This window comes from Glycine max, chromosome 4 (genome assembly GCF_000004515.6).
Source record: "Glycine max cultivar Williams 82 chromosome 4, Glycine_max_v4.0, whole genome shotgun sequence".
NCBI lineage: Eukaryota > Viridiplantae > Streptophyta > Magnoliopsida > Fabales > Fabaceae > Glycine > Glycine max.
Genome location: NC_016091.4, coordinates 12,092,949 through 12,113,814, shown reverse-complemented (window position 1 = coordinate 12,113,814; position 20,866 = coordinate 12,092,949). Strand labels below are relative to the sequence as shown.

At 33.0% G+C, this 20,866-nt stretch overlaps 1 protein-coding gene across 1 annotated transcript; it reads right to left on the bottom strand.

The window, feature by feature from the left end:
* Positions 1–17,252: 17,252 nt before the first annotated feature.
* Positions 17,253–20,555, bottom strand: LOC100780810 (uncharacterized). Its single transcript, XM_003523804.5, has one exon. It carries the CDS (start codon positions 20,553–20,555, stop codon positions 17,496–17,498), a length of 3,060 nt encoding a protein of 1,019 aa, XP_003523852.1. The 3' UTR covers positions 17,253–17,495.
* Positions 20,556–20,866: the final 311 nt, after the last annotated feature.

Here is a 20,866-nt window from a genome sequence, read left to right as displayed (position 1 = left end):
TTGATTTATATAAAAGTTTTTGTATCATTAATCAATCATAAATTTTTAACTGTTTAATTTATTAAACAATTATTATAAAAAATAATTTTAAAAGAGTATATAAATATATAAAATAATATAATTTTTTGAAACATTCTAATATAACGGGACATACTATAATCAAATGATAATCTCCTTATCCAAACCTAGAGACAAGATATAATAATAGCTACAATAGTTTTAAAAATATATAGTTTTCTAAAACCTTCTAAAATCATGGAACATTCTAATGACACGGGATGACATCCTTATCCAAACTCAAAGACAATTCAAAAGTTTGATTTATTTTAAAGTTTTTATATCATTAATCAATCATAAATTTTTAACAGTTTAACTTATTAAACATTTATTCTAAAAAATAATTAATTTAAATTAATTTGTGGACATATTATTCATTTACTAAATTATAGTTGGGGAGGGTAAAATTATTAAAGTTTATAAGTCATTTTCAATCATTTTAAAAGAGTATATAAATATATAAAATAATATAGTTTTCTAAAACATTCTAATACAATGGGACCTATTATAATCACATGATGACCTCCTTGTCCAAACCCAAAATATTACATTAGGTGTTAAATAGTATAGTTTTAGGGGACATTCTAATAACAAGAGATGATATCCTTATCCAAATTCAAAGATAATTCAAAAGTTTGATTTATGTAAAAGTTTTTGTATAATTAATCAATCATAAATTTTTAACCGTTTTACTTATTAAACAACAATTTTCTAAAACCTTCTAAAATCACGGAACATCCTAATAACAAGGATGACATCCTTATCCAAACTCAAAGCCAATTCAAAAGTTTGATTTATTTTAAAGTTTTTGTATCATTGATCAATCATGAATTTTTAATAATTTAACTTATTAAACAATTATTCTAAAAAATAATTAATTTAAATTAATTTGTGGACATATTATTCATTTATTAAATTATATTTGGGGATGATAAAATTATTAAAGTTTATAAGTCATTTTTAATCATTTTAAAAGAGTATATAAATATATAAAATAATATAGGTTTTTTGAAACATTCTAATACAATGGGACTTAGTATAATCACATGATGACCTCCTTATCCAAACCCCAAGAAAAAAATATAATAATAGCTACAATAGTTTTAAAAGTATATAGTTTGCTAAAACCTTCTAAAATCATGGAACATTCTAATAATACGGCATGAGATCCTTATCCAAACTCAAAGACAATTCAAAAAATTTGATTTATGTAAAAATTTTATATCATTGATCAATCACAAATTTTTAACAGTTTAGCTTATTAAACAATTATTATAAAAAATAATTAATTTAAATTATTTTTGTGTACATATTATTCATTTATTAAATTATAATTGGGGAGGATAAAATTATTAAAGTTTATAAGTTATTTTCAATCATTTTAAAAGAGTATGTAAATATATAAAATAATATAGTTTTTTAAAATATTCTAATACCACAGTATTTACTATAATCACATGATAATCTCCTTATCCAAACTGAGAGACCAAACATAATAATAGCTACAATAATTTTAAAAGTATATAGTTTCCTAAAACTTTCTAAAATCCCGAAACATTCTAATAACACAGGTGACATCCTTATCCAAACTCAAAGACAATTCAAAAGTTAATTGAAAAGTTTGATTTATGTAAAAGTTTTTGTATCATTGATCAATCATAAATTCTTAACAGTTTAAATTATTAAACAATTATTATAAAAAATAATTAATTTAAATTAATTTGAGCAAATATTATTCATTTATTAAATTATAGTTGGGAGGATAAAATTATTAAAGTTTATAAGTCATTTTCAATCATTTTAAAAGAGTATATAAATATATAAGATAATATAATTTTTTGAAACATTCTAATACCACGGGATCTACTATAATCACATGATGACTTCCTTATCCAAACCGAGAGACCAAATATAATAATAGTTACCGTAGTTTTAAAATTATAAGATGTTTTATATTAAAGTCAATTCTAAAGTTTAACTTATGTCAAAGTTTTTGTATCATTAATCATTCATAAATTTTTTTCAAATTAAAAAATTAATAAATTTATCATACATGATAATTTTGTATTTAAATTAAAATATATTTTGTCCACATATTATTCATTTATCAAATTCTATAAGACTTTTTCAATCATTTAAAAATAATATATAAATATTTTAAAGAGTATAGTTTGCTGAAACCTTTTAATACCATGAGACATTCTAATACCAGGGGATAACATGCTTATCCAAACCCAAAATAAACATATTAATAGCTACATGAGTTTTGCAAGTATAGATAATATTTTATTAAATTTAATTTGAAAAAGTTACTTCTGCAAAAGATTTTGAATCATTAATCAATCATAATTTTTTTTCATTGTAACTTATAAAATAATTATAATAAATCTATCATATATGATAATTTTGTTATTAAATAACAATATAATGTGTGCAAATGTTATTCATTTATTTAATGATAACTGTAAAGGGTGAAATAAACGAAGTTTATAAGTCATTTTCATTTATCTTTTAAATTATTATTTTGTTTATCCAATTATATGGCTCCTTTATCCTAGATTGTCGACAAGTCAATTAAACATGCCCAAAATGAGAATTTTAAAAACAAAAAAAAATGATAAAACATTAACAAATATATATGGGATAGGACGTACCATGTAAGTGTAATAGTCACGTGTTATGTGAATCATATTAATGAAGATGATCAAACATAAACACAAATGATTTTTTTTATATTTTTTAAACAATTTGTATACTTTTTTTTTACATTATCTAATTTTTAATCTATATATAATTTCAATATTAACAAAAAAAACATAACAAAGCGAAGTGGAGTAACCCGTGCGTATGCACATGTTAGTAACTAGTTGTTTATTAAAAACAAATATTTTATTGACTTGGTCTTATTGATTTGATTATTTAGACTGAGTCTCATCTTATCAAGGAGAATGACCTTATGAACACCATTTTCATTTGTGCATTTGACCAAGTGCACCACAATAAGATTGCACCATATTTCATCTCCTATGGTCTCACTTTTTGCCAATGTATGCTTCCATGCAGGTGAAGTGGCACCATGCATTAATAAGAGATGTGCATTACTAAATGTATATATTTAAGTTTAATATAAAAATGTTTAAAAACTAATTATTCCTGTGTACATATAAATGTAATACATATGTATAAAATGTGGTGCAAATAATATATAAACTATAAATGACCTACAAATATTAACTTATAAATAATTGTAGGTAATTTATAGTTTACTTTTAATTGGAAATAATGTCATTCATATAATATTTGTTGTTGTATTTTTTATTAACTTGTAAAAAATGTATACTTAATTATTATAGATGCAAGGAAAGTTAACAATTATCTTTCTACTTGGATTTGTAGTAAAATTGACACATTCTCAAAAGAGACTGTATTTATTGCGATTGCATAGAGGAAATGATGGTCATTTAGAAGTAAGACACCCTTCAATTAAATGTGTTTCAAGCTAGACTTCCCTTTCTCCTCAACTTCCCATTCCCTTTCTATGAGTGAAGCTTCGGTTGTGGTTGTAGTATGGGGCTTCTTTCAAACGAGAGCAAAATGGATATGGAAGACCCAACGGGTGATGGCATACCAACAAGGTATGAAACTTTGCATTTATAGTTGGTGTTTCATATTCTTTATCATGTATTTGACAATGCTTTTGTTATTTTCCACTAGAGAACACATAATTGTTGGTTGAAAGAATGATGAAGGTTTCACATCTAACAAGGTGAAAGAGATTGTCATTGAAAATGTTGTTGTGTGTATATTACTTGCTTAAGTGGTAAGAAAAATATAGTATTTTAAGTCCATGAGACCCTAATATGCATATGTTGTTAACAACAAGTGTCATCTCAACATAACCCACAAACAAGCAACATTAGCGATCTCAACAACTATAATAACTCAACTTTTAAATCACTGACCACTGGCATACAGGTTTATTAAAAATAATTAAGTGTTGAATATGTAATGTAATTGCTACCACGATGAACAACATGGATAGCAAGATTTTTTTGGTTCTTCAAACGTTTATTGAATCCATACAAAGAAAGTCAATAGAAGAATCAAGGTCAACAGAAGAATCGAATCGAAGGCAACCGAATGTGCAGATACGTCCTGGTTTGTGGATTATACTCCACATGGGAAATCCTATCTTGGGAAGGGGAATGACATATTTGATAACATAGACACTATGCATATTTCGAAGGATGCTGATATCCACATCACCAAAACAAAAAAGACTCTCGTTTTGAAGGATACATATGTTTGTCAAAAGGCAACAACAAAGGGAGGGGCAATTGATGTTCCTAGCAAGTAAACTATTGAGGAAATGTTTTGGGTTGATGATGACGCTGACACAAAAAAGGCATTCAGGAGAAACTACAAAACACATTGTTTACCCAATGTGTGTGTCATGTTTTTTTTAAAAAAAAATAATGACTTAAAACAAGACATTCAACTTGATTATGGCATTTTGAGATTGACTACTAGTTTATGTCTATGTCTAACTATAACTGCACGGTATTTGTCTCACATAAACAACTTTGAGAAATAGGAGATTGCCATTTAGTAGGCATTTTGCATCAAATGTAAACAAAAAGCAAAAGACTAAAGTATCGGCACCACCCCGATAGTGACAAAGTCCAAAAAACTCATAGTGGCCAAATAAGCTATAATAAAGAGGCAAATATTAATGCTCAAACCTAAAATATTCGGTATAAGGCATGTGTACCACCAGTATCAAAGGTTTAATTTGTTGACAATCAACATGTTTTATTCCTTTCATACACAATAGTTACAATTTAACTTCTTCACTTATGTTTGAATTGCAACAATGTACAATTTTGTATAGACCCACTGTTGTGACGAAACTTAGTTTTCTTCAGACTCTAGTAAGTGCTTTCATATTTGACCCTAAAGTGGGAACTTGAGGTACATATTTGACTAAATACACAACAAGTATACAACTGCATTGCAAATAATTTTTGTCTTCAACAAATCAAAGTGGTTTTATTAATTATTTTTTTTATCATTATTAGGTGGACATTGTCTTTGCTACTGAAAATAATTTAGGGAGCCATTAGGATTTTCACTCAATGTGCCCCCAAATGGTTGTTCTTAGTGAGGCATTAGTAAAAGAATTATATGTCTAATGGAACTTTTTGAACCCCTATTGTCATTTGATGTTAGTGTTTATGGCAATTACTTGTTCATATTTTTCTTTTTATTGCATCAAAGATAAAAAAAAGTCTCAAATGATTTAGACAACAAAAACAGTTTGGTGTCTACCATTGGTGTTGGTGGTAAGTATGGAGACAACAAAATTGAATTATGATACAACTTGCATGGATCTGAATGCTTTTTTAATAGAATGATGTAATTTCAAGATCTTCTGTTGCTGAATTGGTGAGGTATTACAGAGAAGTATGGTTGCATCCTTTCCAAGGAATCAATTGGCATCGTATTGTTTTCACATTTTTGTTTCTTATTATTGTCCCTATGCGTATATGACTAAGTTATCATTTTTTTTTCATTATCACACACACACGTGTGTGTGTGTGTGCCCATAAATGAGACTTTTGAGCATTGGTTTCTTATGGTTGTATGCATAGACGAGAAGAAGATTTTCCTTTTAGACTCCTACCTAGCAAACGCTGCATTGCCTCAACATGAAGATATTATCAAAACAACTATATGCCGTATTGAAATAATTAATTGGTTGACATAATCAAAATTATAGATATTCATTAAATTAATATTATAAGACCCTACTCTTCAGACCTAAAGAATGGCTGAACTCAGTTTGATAGTTTTTGAAACAATTCCTCTATAGTGGGATCCAAATGAGCTTGGCAAATGGGACGTTGTCGAACTTCGTGGTATTCCTAATTGTAGTCATAGGTTAGTTGCAACTCACTAACACATAATTATATATTAATGTAGAATGGTATAGTTTTTTAAATTGTCACTATTTGAATGTTGTTGGTTTAGTGAAAATGTTGTAGTATGGGTTTTGCAATGGATGCAATTAGAAAATGTGTTTAAGAATACCCTATATGGAGTGGTACGCAAGGGAAAATTTGAGATGTTAATTCAAATTGCATTTTGTTATCTTTTATGGGAAATATTCATATCACTCGTTTAATTTAAATGTAGTTGGATGAAAAAATTGTGACAATGAATGTCACCCTAAATCTATTAATGGAAGACGATAATGAATACAAGGATGTGGTCATATTCGACGCAGTGGAGCATTGATGACAAATATTGCCTTTGACCAACTAATAAAGCACTAGTTGATCAGAATCTGCGCAATATGTTTTGGGCCTTTATGAAAGAATTATTTTGTAATTAGGAAAGAGTGTTTAGTATTTTGTAATTCATTGACACTGGAAGACATGTGTTTACTATGTTGGAGTTTATTTTGACTGTAATGTTGATGAAGTGGTATATGCACATTCTCTGATTTTTATGGAAACCCAATATTATGTTAATGAAGTGGTATATGCATATATGTATGTTGGAAGCCCAATATTACGATCACTGTGAACAATTTTTAAGGTCCCATTTACAATTCTTATGGAAGCCTAATACTATGTTCATGAAGTGGTCCAATTTACAAAATGCACATTTATTGGGATCGGGCCACTATTTAAATGTCACTTTACAAAATCCGTCCTGTGAACATTCTTTGATATCGGACCACTATTTAAGTTCCACTAAATCAACTTGGGCCCACTAGTATTTCATGGCAGTAACCCATTAATCCTAATAATTTCATTTTAATAATGATTCAATGAACGTTTTAACAATGACTCCCCAAAGCAACTCACTGGTACATGATAACGATGTCAAAATGTTCCAAAAACAAATATAACTAGGAAATTATGTAGCACAGGATTAACCTAATTCAAACTCAGAAATATGATTTAATTTGATTCCTACGTTCATTCACTTATAAATAGAAAGGATTGAATTTTATTGAATAGTTTGTGAGCGATTATAAAGGAATGCGAAAACACATAAAAATAGAGATGAAGAAACAAAACAGAAGAACATAATACAAGTCAAGTTTAAGAGCATCAATCCAATTCACCAAATCAATGCAAATCAAATTATCACAGTTATTACGAATGATGTTCAATGTGAAAGTTCATTCAAATGCATTAGAGAAAGTTCAATTGAATCAATTTCTAAATTGTTTGTGATCGCAAATTAGATTGGAAAATCATCCAAGCAATTTGTGATTAAATTCCGAAATTAGGAAATGAATCCATAACCTAATCCATTTTCAATCCTAAGCATAATCATAATCATGAAAATCGAAAATAAGATTGAAGAGAAAGATGAACAATTACAAAAATTAGAAATACTAAACCAGAACTCAAATTCAACATTGCTTAGAGTGAATCCTTGGATTGATGAATTATTTAGCCTTCCATGATCAACACCAATGGAAAAGCCACGAAATTGTGTGCAAGAAATTGAAAGACCGAAGTGAAAAGAGAAAAAAGAATGAAGAACAATTGAGAGAAAAAGAGAGATAAGAGAAAATTTGCACAACAAGTAACTAATTCTATTTTTTTATAAAATGAAGTAACTAATTCCCGAACTAACTAACTTCCACTAATATATAGAATGACTACTCAAAAGGAAGTGATGGGCCTAGATTAGGCCCATCTAATATACTTAATTAAACTAATTATACAAAACAAAGCCTAAACATGCAGCCCAATTATTCAAATGTAGAGGCTCTAACTTCTAAGCTCAATTTGACCCTCGAAATGGCAAAATTGGACAAAGTTTATATTTAACAAAATTGAAGATATTTTCCTCAGCTTTCCAGGGACTACTCACATATTCCATTTGGAGGCCCTCCACAAGGCAGATAGGTCAAGAAAGCATAAAATCTAAAATTTAGTTACAATTCTCAATTAAGCTTAATCATTTGCCTAAAACCAAAACTGAGTTAAGGTGAGAAAGTAAGGGTCAAAGATATGTCAATTGAGCTAAGAAGAATAGAAAAATATTAAATTACAAATGCTCAATCATAAACCCTTACTTACACATTAAAATAATGACTCAATCAACATGAGATATTAAAATAAGATTGAATAAGCACCAAACAGTCATACATTCAATGTCAATAAGGCTGAAATGTTGCCACCAACCATAACAATATTCATTATCTTAATTCTCATATCATACCATAGCACCAAAATAATAATTACAAATTAGTCATCAAAGTACAAACATAAAGCACAAAAAGACAGACAACATTAAACCAAAACAATTTCACTTGATTATCTTGCATAGAAACTTCATACAAGACCTTTTTGAAATACACAAAAACCGCAATGATTGCCTACACCACTACTATTAACTCAACTGCACCAAAATAATACTATGTTAATGCATAGAAACAACAATGTCATAAAACAAACAACAATTATGTAGGAAATTTGGTCAACATATATTTAGTTAAAACAAAATGTTGTGCAAATTGTGTTGCAAAAAATAATGTCATACACTGGTAGATGGATCAATCACATTGCTTTGTTGAGCATATGGAATCACAACATCTCTATTATCTTAATGTGCCAAATTTTCACGATTGGTGCATGTTCTTATGTTGTGGCCAGTTCCATTAAATTTACTACATGTTTGCATCTTTTTGTTCCTCCTAGAATGAGTTTGTCAAGTTGAGCCACCACCTTTAGTCTTGACCTCATGAGGGATCCATTATGTTATCATTCATATTTTCAACATCCATGTCAGCACTTTTCCCTCTTCAGTTGATGGTAAAGAAGAATACTTATGCTTCAACCTACTCAGTTTTGCACCCAGCAATTCAATGAAATGATCATAGTCTTCCTGGTCACGATGCGCATAATCACAATCCTCTCTTGAAATATGAACCAAAGTCACACACTTAACAACCAAATTGGTATCCCAGTAGCTCAAACCATTGTCAAAACATCGACCAATACCTTTTTTAGCATGCTTTGATCACTTATCCAATAGCAAACACTTAGGGAGTTCAAAATAATGTAAGTGAAGCAACACTGCCAGTATGTGTTCACATGGCAGATCAAGTGACTCCATCTCCATACAACATGTGAATGCTTCTTATGATGGACAATGTGACACCAACTAAGCTTTTGAGGAACGATATAACACTATAAATTGATAACATCGATGTTTCATGGCAATCAACCACCCTTATGAATGATGCTTTTTCCAGGTACAAAATAAAAAGCAAAAACAACTCCTTCGTCATGTGATTTGCTGCAAACCTCTCCAAGGAATGATAATTCATTTCAAACTCTAGCTCTCCATTTTAGAATAGTAGTCAACCTTTAATTCCCTAAAACGAAAAAATGTTAAGGACAACTGAAATTGTTGCACAAAGTCTATTAAATTAACCCACAAATGACAATATTTCACAAGATGGCTATGGAATGCTTCACATCAAGATGTTGTCCTTATACCTACAAAAAGAATTCTCACAAATATGAGTCGAAGACCACATGTTTCTTTTGTCATACAACTCCCTTAGCCAACTATTGTTCTCCAAACCAAATTTCTTCACATCCAAGTCCTTTCAAATTCATCAACATCAATGTCACCCAACATACACTTTTTCAATTACGGCATGAAATCAATTTTCTTCACATGACTAAGTGCATTGCGAATCAAATGGCATGCAGACAACCTATGATGATTTGAAAATACTTTTCTTATTGCATTTCTCATTGCAACATCACCATTGGTAATTATAGAGGTTGGAGCCTTTCCCTTCATTGCCACTAGAACTCTTCCAGCAACCACACATATGTGTCTTCTCTCTCATTAGTTACAAGAGCCACTGCAAAAATAATAGTTTGATTATAATGGTTCACTCCAGAAAAACAACAACGGGGTAGAAGTATTTGTTTTTTTTTTGTACGTAGCATCAAACACTAAAACATCACCAAAGACTTCATAATTTATTTAACTATCTCCATTGGCCCAAATATATGTTGGAGCCTATTTGCATCATCAACTATGTAAGCCACATGTAATAATAGATCTTTCCCATCTAACTGCCACAAAAAACTAAACACTCCACTCACATCACATGATTGCTCACGTCTCTATCTACTTGATTGATTGTAAATATCCTTTATCACAAATCCCACATTTTTGAAACCTCCAATAGAGTTAGAAAAGGTTGCATAAATGTGTGGCGACTTGATTCCAATCTTACGAAAATTCTCAATTTACAATATATTTGTTGCAGTCATTTTTCGATGCATAGGTAACAAAGCAAAAAAAATTACATCTAGCATGGCATGTTTGTGATCACATTTCAGCATCAACACATACCAACGTCTGTTGTGTATATTAATATGAATACAACACATGGCATCACACCCACACTTTGTTTGGTTCTTTGATTTGCACTTCCTTTTTTTTTTAATTCAACCCATTCTTTTCTTTAAAACTAGATCGATAGCAAATAAAGGTTTGTTGCAACAGTTCACCTTCCTTACATCTAACCACATGACTTTTGCGCACAGAGATAGTCTACAAATTCTAGCATACCAGTAGTAAAATAAATACCCAAGTTCAAATTCTAAAAAATCTAACCTTACCACATCAACAATTGTCATATTGTGCATCTCAAATTTCAATATATCAACAACTTCATCAATAACTATACCATCTACTTTTAAATTTGTGCTCAAACCTATTAGATCTTCCAGTTCAACATCAATTCCATCTACCTCTTCCTCTTCAGCTTCTTTTTGTTCGCCCTCATACTTGTGATCTTCAAATGATCTTTCTTCATCAAAATCTTCAAACTCATCTTGGTCATCAAATTTGTATGGGGTTTTGTTTGACTCATCATTTTCATCTACCTCTTCACTGTGAAATCCATCTTCGCTATCAACATCATTTCCACAGACAATTTCACCTTCTACGACATCTCCAGCAAAATCACATTTCATCCCTACCAAACAAACATTACAACTAACACTGAATCAGACAAAACATACATGCACCGCAACAAAAAAAATAATCCCACAACCAGAAAAAATAAAAACACATAATGCACGATTGACAATCACAACAAAACACTTAACCTAAAAGGTCCAAAATTGCACTTGACCTGAACGAAGACACAAAGAGGGGATTAGGGAAATTTTAAATTAGCTATCAACCCAAATGTTGGAGAATTTTTGCAGATGGTCACCACCGAAACAGAAATCCATTGCGCTACCAACCAAACAATGCCCCGACGACAATTAAATGTGCAGCATCAACCAAACAAAGATCACCAAGAACAATTTGTGCGCTGTAACACCCCATTTTTTGTCATATAAATTAAAAATGATTTTATTTAAAAATAAATAGAGTTTTAGAAAATAATGAAGTTGTTATAATTAAATAAATAAGGAGAAATAATTTTATTAATTAAAATAATAGTTTTAAGGTAAATAAAATAAATATATATCCTTAAAAAATGTTTTATTTATTCATTTGATAGGGAGTAAAATAGAGTTTATTTTTATAAAATGATAAAATGAAGAAAAATAGAGTAAATAATAGACCTTGAGTACCCTATTTATAAATAAAGACATGTTAGGTTTGTTTTCACATTGACAATACGTCTCTACACTTCCTCGTCCTCTCAATTTTGTTTTCCCTTATTCCTCTCCCAAAACCCTCTTTTTTTCCCACATACACCCAAACCTATCTCACTAAAACGATGATCCTGGACTCGTTATCTATTGGATCGTCGTGAAATTTAAACACCATGTTCGGAACTTATTTTCTCACATTTTTTAAATAGTGTCTGTGGTGAGGGGAATGTCCCTCGCACATATCTCTTTGTTTTTCCCGCATACACCTAAATCTATACTAGTAAAACTACGATCTCAAACTCGTTAATCATTGGATCATTATGAAATTTGGACACCGGGTTCGAAATGCATTTCCACACATCTGCATCATTGGGATTTGCAAAATAATGTTTGTAGAGGGAGAAATTCTCATCACACACAGACAGTGAACTGGAGGCTCCAATCCCTTCTTCTTCTCTCTAACGCTTGAAAACCCTAACAGAGCAAATAGAGGAAAAGCTTGAGAAATCTTAGGAAACCGCTAGAGATGTCGCTATCACTGTCGGACTACACACATGAGCTCGCTTAGAGGTAAGGGATGTGTTTATCGCAATTGGGATTAGAATGAACACATGTAGGGATCCTTAGGGGATCAAATGGGGGTTTATTTTGGGATGTTTATTGTATTTTAATTCATCACGTATGATTATAATTACGAGATAGTAATATTGAGATCATGAAATTGTTATTAAAATTATGTGAGTGATAAATTGAATATGTATGACACCCTCTACCCCGAGATATATGTAAATAAATAAAATATATAAAAATATATTGGTAAACAAATTCACGTGGATAAAAAGTTCACATTCACTTCACTATTACCAAATAAAGCTTATTAAAAATATATTCGGATCAAAACAAGACCGTCAAAATTTACAAAAAAATGTTTTGTTAAATCAGTGAGGTAAAATAAAATAGACTAACATCATGCAATTAATATAAAAACTTATGCCCACAATGTCACATCCTATCAAAGCATTGTGTCCCGACGTCCTTCAGCACAAGGTTCCTTAAAGCAATTCACCTAGTCATCTGCTCCCCCAAACACAAAGTTCAAGATCATCACAAGATCCAAACACAAATAACACACAGGGAGTGAGTTATCACATTCTTAACTAATGGAGAGAAACAAGATAACATGTAGATATAAATATCATATAAACAAAATAAAACTTACTTAAACATAGCTCACGTGATTTCACCATTTTGTCGCCCAACATCACATTACAACACAACACATTTCATTCATTTTCACAACATTCATGTACTCATGGATCAAAACACAATGTCATCAAGTCAATCAATATCGATCAATACACAAGCGTTATGCAACATATACACTAAGACTTGATCCTATATGCAATGTGGTATCATGTAAGTGAAAAACCACGTCGAGCGCCTAGGACTACATGACAAGACAAACCACACACTAGTAAGTCAGGTCACTCTCACTAGGTAAAATCATAGGGAGACCAGTTAGGGTCACGCTGTTTTGTGAGAATGATCCAACCATATGAGATTAACATAGGCTTAAAAGAGCACTCAAACCGAGTGTATTTACCCCCAAGGCCTACACTTCGAAGAGTCCGTCAGGACCTCTCCCTCCTGATTCAGGTCCAACACAGAAAATATTTTAGCACACAGACTCTATCTATGAACTATACAAAACACACAACTCCTCAATTGTTATCAAAATAGTTTTAACTCGTCACCCTTAAAGGGTCTTAGCATTAACTCGTCACCCTTAAATGGTCTTATAGTTGTGTGATTGTACAATTCATAGTTCATAACTCAATGCACACAACATCTCAATCACATGCATACTTAATTTATCATATACACTCGATCTCAATCACAATGGTATAATATCAATTTAACACGTTATCACACTTCATGAATCATATACATTTACCTATGAATCATGCAATACACACAACTACTCAATTGTTTTCAAAATCATTTTAACTCACTGGGTTCCCACAATAGGTCCCATCACAATACTCGTCGCTCTTAAAGGGTCTTATAATTGTGTGATTGTACAGTTTATAGCTCACAACTCAATACACACATCTCAATACACATGTATTTCACCATTCATCATAGATTCAATTTATCAGATACTCACAATTTGAATCACCATTTCATAATCTTAATATAACAATTTATATAAAAGGTTTATCACAACATGGGGAGTATAACCCCTCAAATAATTTCACACAATTATATCAAAATCAATTAATCTAAATCATAGGAATAAAAATAAAAACACCAATAACACTTAATTTTATCAACCAATTCGTATCAGGACATCAATATTGTATTTATAGTCATAAAGGAAAAAAGTATAATTCAATAAACATCCCAAAATAAACCCAATTTAATCCTATAAGGATCCCTACACATGTGCATTCTAAGTCCCAATTGTGATAAACTCATCCCTTACCTCTAACCATACTCATGTGTGTTCCATCAGCGATAGCGGCATCTCTAGAAATTTCCTGAGATTCCTCAATTTTTTACTCTGTTTGCTCTGATAGGGTTCCCAAACGTTAAAGAGAAGGAGAAGGGATTGAAGCATTCATTTTATACTGTCTTCGTGCAATTCTGTTTCCTCTCTCTGTAGATATTATTTAACAAATCTCAACGGTTAAAGTGTGAGGAAATATGTCACGAACCAAAAATAAAAATTTCACGAAAATCCAACGGTTAACGAGTTCTGGATCATATTTTTACCGAGACAGTTTTGGGTTTCTGCGAGAAAAGAAAAGGCTACAATGAGAAGTGTATTTCTCTTGTCTCCAACATGATTTCGAAATTCCCAACGGTGAGAATGTTTGGGAATGAGTTCTGAACTGGGTTCTCAAAGTTCAAGATGATCCAACGGTGAATGAGTTTGAGATTGTCATTTTTCTGGGATAGGTTTGGTGGTATGCGGGAAAAAGAGATGGTTTTGGGAGGAAGAGAGGGGAAAATGAAGTTGAGAGGAAGATAAGGCATCGTCACTGTGAAACTGTCATAACGCTATTTATAGTTAGGGTATTCACAACCAATTATTTACTCTATTTATTTATTTTTATTATTTTATAGAAAGAAACTCTATTTTATTTCTTATCAAATGAACAAATCAAATATCTTTTTATTTTCTCTCAAACCATTATTTTAATACACCTATTTCTCTTTATTTATTTAATTACAAAAAACTTATCATCGTTTTTTTTTAAACTCTATTTATTTTAAATGAAAAGCCTTTTTAATTTAATTCACGAAAAATGGGATGTTACGATATGCGATAAATTGTGAGATAACATGTTACTTTGAGATCATAACATTGTTACTAAGATTAAGTATAAATGCAAAGTTGAACATACGATGATTTGTGAGATACACGTAAACATATGATGGTGGATTGTGACGTGATGATATGTTAAAATTGTGGACATGAAATTTGGTTGCGAATAAGTGTGTGGTTAACACTTGATGTGACAATACTTATGTTGTGAGTTGTGAATTATACAATAACCCGACTGATGTTTACCTTAAGAAAAGTGTTTATGCGCAGTGTTAAAGGAAAAATGTAGGATTCCTAATTAGGAACCTAAACTGTTAAATTGTAGTGCAATGTGTTAAACGTGTTTGAAACACGAGTATGAGGTCGTGGGTATTGTATAATTCATGAGTAGTGTCTGTGTGCAAAAATTGCTTTAGGGGTTGGCCTGAATTAGGAAGGTGAGGCCTTAACGGATTCTTCGGAGTCTAGGCCTTGGGGGTAAAGACACTCGGTTTGAGTGCTCCTTTAAACCTATGTTGATCCGATACGGTTGGAGCATTCTCGCAAAACAGAGTGACTCTGACTGGTCACCCTATGATTTTACTTAGTGAGAGTAACCTGACATACCCATTGTGTGGTGTGTCTTGTTATGTACTCCTAAATGTCCCAGTGTGGTTTTTTCACTAACATGGTACCACATTGCATATAGATTTGAGTTTTAGTATAAATGTTGCATAGCACTTGTGAATTGTTTATTATGAAATTGATTAGTGTTGTTACGTCTTTACTCGAGTGTGTGATTCATGTGTAACGTGATTGATGATTGAAAAATGAATTTTAAATGATAAAGTGGTGAAGTAATGTGGATTATATTAAGTTAAACTATGTTATAAATACTTCAATAATTTATATTGATTATGTCTTTGTTTATCTATGTTTTATTTATTTAAAAATGTGATAATTCACTCCCTATGTGTTGTTTGTGTTTATATCTTATAATGATCTCGAACCTTGTGTTCGTGGGAGCAGATGACTAGGTGAATGAGTTTAAAGAACCTCATGCTAGAGAATGCTGAGACACAATGCTGTGATAAAATGTGAGATTGAGACATAAGTTTTTATTTCAATTGCATGATGTTATATTACTTTATTTTATTTTACTGTTTAACAAGATTTTTTTTGTAAACTTTGACGGTCTTCTTCTGAGTCGGATATGTTTTTAATAAGTTTTATTTATTAATATTAAAGCGAATGTTACTTTTTTACTTACATGAGCTCCTTTATATTAATGAAATAAAATTATTGTAGTTAATTTCATATTTTTATATGTTTTTTTTTTTTATATATATGTGAGGGTGAAAAGTGTTATATGTGCCACATGACCTCACTAACTCAACATCCACCCATCGCATTGCACATTTTGCACCGACCAAATCAACTCTCGAATCGAGTTACAAAGGTTACTAAAATTTTAGGGTAAAGGAGGCTTGTCTCCAGGAGGTTCAAGTTAAGGACCAAGTGTGCCATTGCAAAACGACAAAGATGGTAGCATAGAGACAGTTTAGGCCAAGGGTTCTTTACATGAGTGGGGCCCACTGTTGTACCATCAATCCACGTGGAATTTCAAATTCATTTTAAATAAAGGAAAAAGTACCATATGATGCGGTTCCAAGAGACAGTCTACACACTACGATGAGTGACAATAGGATCCTGACGGTTGAAAAAGCTTTCACATCGTGCAGGACCTACTGAGCTTTCGCACATCAGAAGTCGTCTTATCAAGTTGGTTTTTTCTTCCGCTTTGTTAATGTTTTTCAAATTACCAATTTGATGCTTCAAATTTCTAGTTTTGTTGAATCTAATATCTTGTTCTTTTTAAGGGGGAAAAAATCTCAGAAGCTAAGAATTATGTAATTTATTGGATTGTTCTTAACTTTGAAAGTCAATACATAAGAAACATGTAGTTCTAATTAAATAAAATCTAAAACAATTTTCTTTATCTACTTGCACGGCATGTGGGTTTGCATCCAGTTGAACACAATTTTGTTCACCACTTGTCTTCAGGGTGTTCATTTAAATTCATCAACCGTTGTAGATATGTCCACGTGATGTAGATATTGTAGAAAACCTCAGCTGAATTCTACTAATGAATTTTTTATTGATTGATAATTTGCAGTAGAGTAATGCAAATTCAATCGAAGAGCAGCAACATACTAAGGTAACTACTAGATTTTCCATTGGCACTATCATATTCTCCAACATTACAGTAGATGCCTCTAACAAGAACAACATTATTGCCACAGTAATGCTTTTTTGTTGAGGAGGCAGATAAGGAACACTAGTAGTACATTCATACACAGTGATGCTTATTGCCATAGTAACATTTATACACCTTTTCACTACAGGTGTTGTTTTGTATGAAGTTTAACAGTAAAGTAGAAGACACAAAACGAACAAACTCATATCTTACTCCTCATTCTCACCAACCTTGCTAATGTCTCTTGAGCAGCCAACGTCTGTGCATGGTTATGGCCAAGCATCACAGTTCTGATACTGATGCATGTTCTGCACAGTTCCTTGGCACTGTCTAGACGCCCCCCTCTTGCTAGCAACTTTGCTCTTGTCTCCAGCAGTGTTGCCTTCAACAAGGTGACATCCTGCCATACATATTCATCCACTTTTTGGTCTCTTTGCAGTCTCCTTTTCCAACAAATTGAATTATGTGAGGACCAATCTTGGATTTGAGAGACAAAGGACTTCTCAACTTCCTCCAGTGCATTGGTGCACACCCTTAAGAGCTCCAAGGATGAATTGCATCTTGAGAAAGTGGTGAAGGCTTGAATTGCTAGGGGGAGAGCTGTTCTCTTGATGTACAAAACCATATCAATTGCCTTCAGCTGCACTAGTGGGGGCTCAGATTTGAACCCGAACACAAGGAAAGCAGAGGCCCATAAGTGATCTGAGTTTACTTGGCTGCCCATTTTTCTCACTCCTTGAATTGCAGCCTTGGCATACTGCAAACCACCTTTTCTTTTGGCAAATGCTTGTGTTATGGGATGGAAATGAAGCCAGCATCCATCATGTTGATTAGCCCTTCTAGCCAGTCCCATTTTCACAAGAAGCATTGCTGAATCTTCTTCATTTTTCCACGTCCGCAATGATAAACAACTAGGTGTTAGGCTCAGAGATTTGGTCCACTTCTTAAGGCGGTTTTCGACCATAGGGATACTCTTTGCTGCATTGGCTAATAAACTGTCTGAAATGGGAGCAGGGGAAAACCAGCCACTCACAAGCAGCATTCTTATGGCCAAGAGGTTCCCTTTAGCTTTAGTTTTCTCTAAAGTCTCCAAACAAAAGAGAAGGGTCTTCATGAGAAAAGGGTTGCTCTTGCACCATTGCTCTTCTGCAATGCTCGTATAGCAAGAGTTTGAATCTTCATTGAGTGGCTCCTGGTTTATGGCCTCGAAGAGAGAAGAAGGGCCTATTGCAAGTTCAGACAACAATGAACCAATTATCCACACACCAAAGCTCGACCTTCCAAGCTTTTCATTGAATTTTTCAAGGATGTCGATCTCATCTGCTGGATAATCTTTCCTTTTTCGGCCTATCATCAGAATCATTGCATCAGATAATGGCAAAGGTGGAAGCTGAATAGTATCATAGCTCATTACTTTGGACAACCTAGTAGTAACAATCACATGTGTCCCTGCTGTGTTTCTTGGTATCAAGTCATATAGATCCTTCCCTTCCCACCATTCCACTTCTGTCTCAAGATTATCAATAATCAGCAGGTAAGGAATCTCACCAAACAGTTCCCTCTTGACTCTCATGAATGCTTCAAATTCTTGCTCCTCAAAGCTACGAATCTGACCCCTTTCCATCTCAGAATCAGCACCAACATCCAATCCCAAATTGAGAGACAAGTTCAATAAGTTCTGCCTAAGATACCTGGCTTCACCACCAACCCACAAGACCATTTTGTACCTCTGGTGATATCTATGAGAAAATTCTAGTGCCAGCTCAGACTTCCCGATCCCAGAAACTCCATTAATGCAAATCACACTGCTACACAAGCTCTTGTAGTTTCCACTCTTTGACTTCTTATTCTTCAACCTCTTCACAGAATTGTTTCCTATGGTTGGTTCAACCCAAGCCCCTAAAGTTGGCTCTTTGCTCCTCCCCATCTCTAGACTAAAATACCTTCCACACCTACCTATCACTGGTTCACTTTCCTCATCTGCAAGGCCTTCAGATTGTCCACTTCCACTAGCTTCTCCTTTGGTGAATGCCCTACAATGATCTTGGACTTGTTCCATGCAGTTCCCTCGACCGAAGAAAAGGCCTTCAATCTCCATAATCTCCTTCTCTCTTCCTACGAAGTATGTGTTCCTTGGAAAAGGTAAACTCTCATATCCTTGCATATTATCCTTCTGCTCAGCATTCTTCCTACCAAGTCTTGCTCTTAAGATACTAGCAGCTTTCACTATGCAGCTTCTCCAGTTACCATCAGTAGCCTCTAGATTCAACTCATTGCATTTCATTAGTCCATCAATTGTCTCTTTACATTCTTTGTCAACAGAGTTGCAGTTAAGAAGAGACATAATCTCAGATGGTCCAGTATCAAACAAGAGAGGGATCAAGTTCTTTTTTTGAGCAAAGAATCTCACCTCCTCCGTGCTATAATGGTTGAGGAAGCTGGAACTTGTAACAACCACCACTCCAAATGCCACCGAGCAAATGACTCTATCGGCAATCTCATGGCTCTGACTGTCTGAGTACTTTGCTCTATCAGCAAGCATGCAATCAATCCCCTGAAGCTCAAGCTCAGATTTAAGCCACTTGCAGAAGCGCACCAAGTTGGGGTTCTGGCCATGGAATCCAATGTAAACATCACAGCTTCTTAGTTTAGCATTGGTAGCAGGTGAGACAGGACCTTTTGTAAAAGAAATTCTAGGGACTTGAAATGAGAATGAGATGCGTTCAGGAGCTGCTTCAGGAAAACATGTCACATATTTGAGCCTTGTGTCAGCAGTGTCATCAGAGAACTCATATTGATCAGAAGGGGGAGTGTAGGAACTGCTTGGCACATCTTCTGGGGTGGAAGTGGTTGCTGTTGTTGTAGTAATTGGTAGCGATGGTTGGTTTTCCAAAGGAGAAGAACCATTAGGGGGGTCTGGGATTATGGCCCTTGGAGATATATATGGAGACTGCAATGCTGAAACAAAGGCTGATGAAGGTGGGGACACAAGAGGAGAACCATAAGGTGATGATTCTATGGCATTGTTTATGTTTGGTGAAGGTAAGTTTGAGCAGTCTAAACTCTCCTCACCTTGTTTGCTGCTGCTAGCAATCTTAATTTTAAGTGTACTAGAGATTGCAGTGTGTGTTGCATTCGTGCCTTGGTTGTTGTCCGCTCTTTCACTGTCCATGAATAAGAACTCTTCCCAGAGATGGCTAACAAGTGCAGTGGTAGTGGCCTTTAGGATAGATCTCACTATAGATGTACATACACAGTACATTACTCTACACTCTACAGCATTTCTTTCTTAATAATTAGCAATGGCTCCTCTATTGTTTATGTGGGGCATTGGTGGGTCTTAAAAAAACTATTATTTGCTGCTAGGAAACAGAAGACCTGAATAATGTATCTGTGTGGCTCTGACCATGACCCTACAGCATTTGCTTGGTCCTGGAAACATAAATGCAATCCAATAGTAAAAGGCTAAGACACAAGAGTTCTGCATGTGGTGCACAGACACATCACTTGGCTTTTAGTATCTGAAGCTGTGTGCTGTACTTCAGCAATAGCACTTGTATAACCTGTACTGGT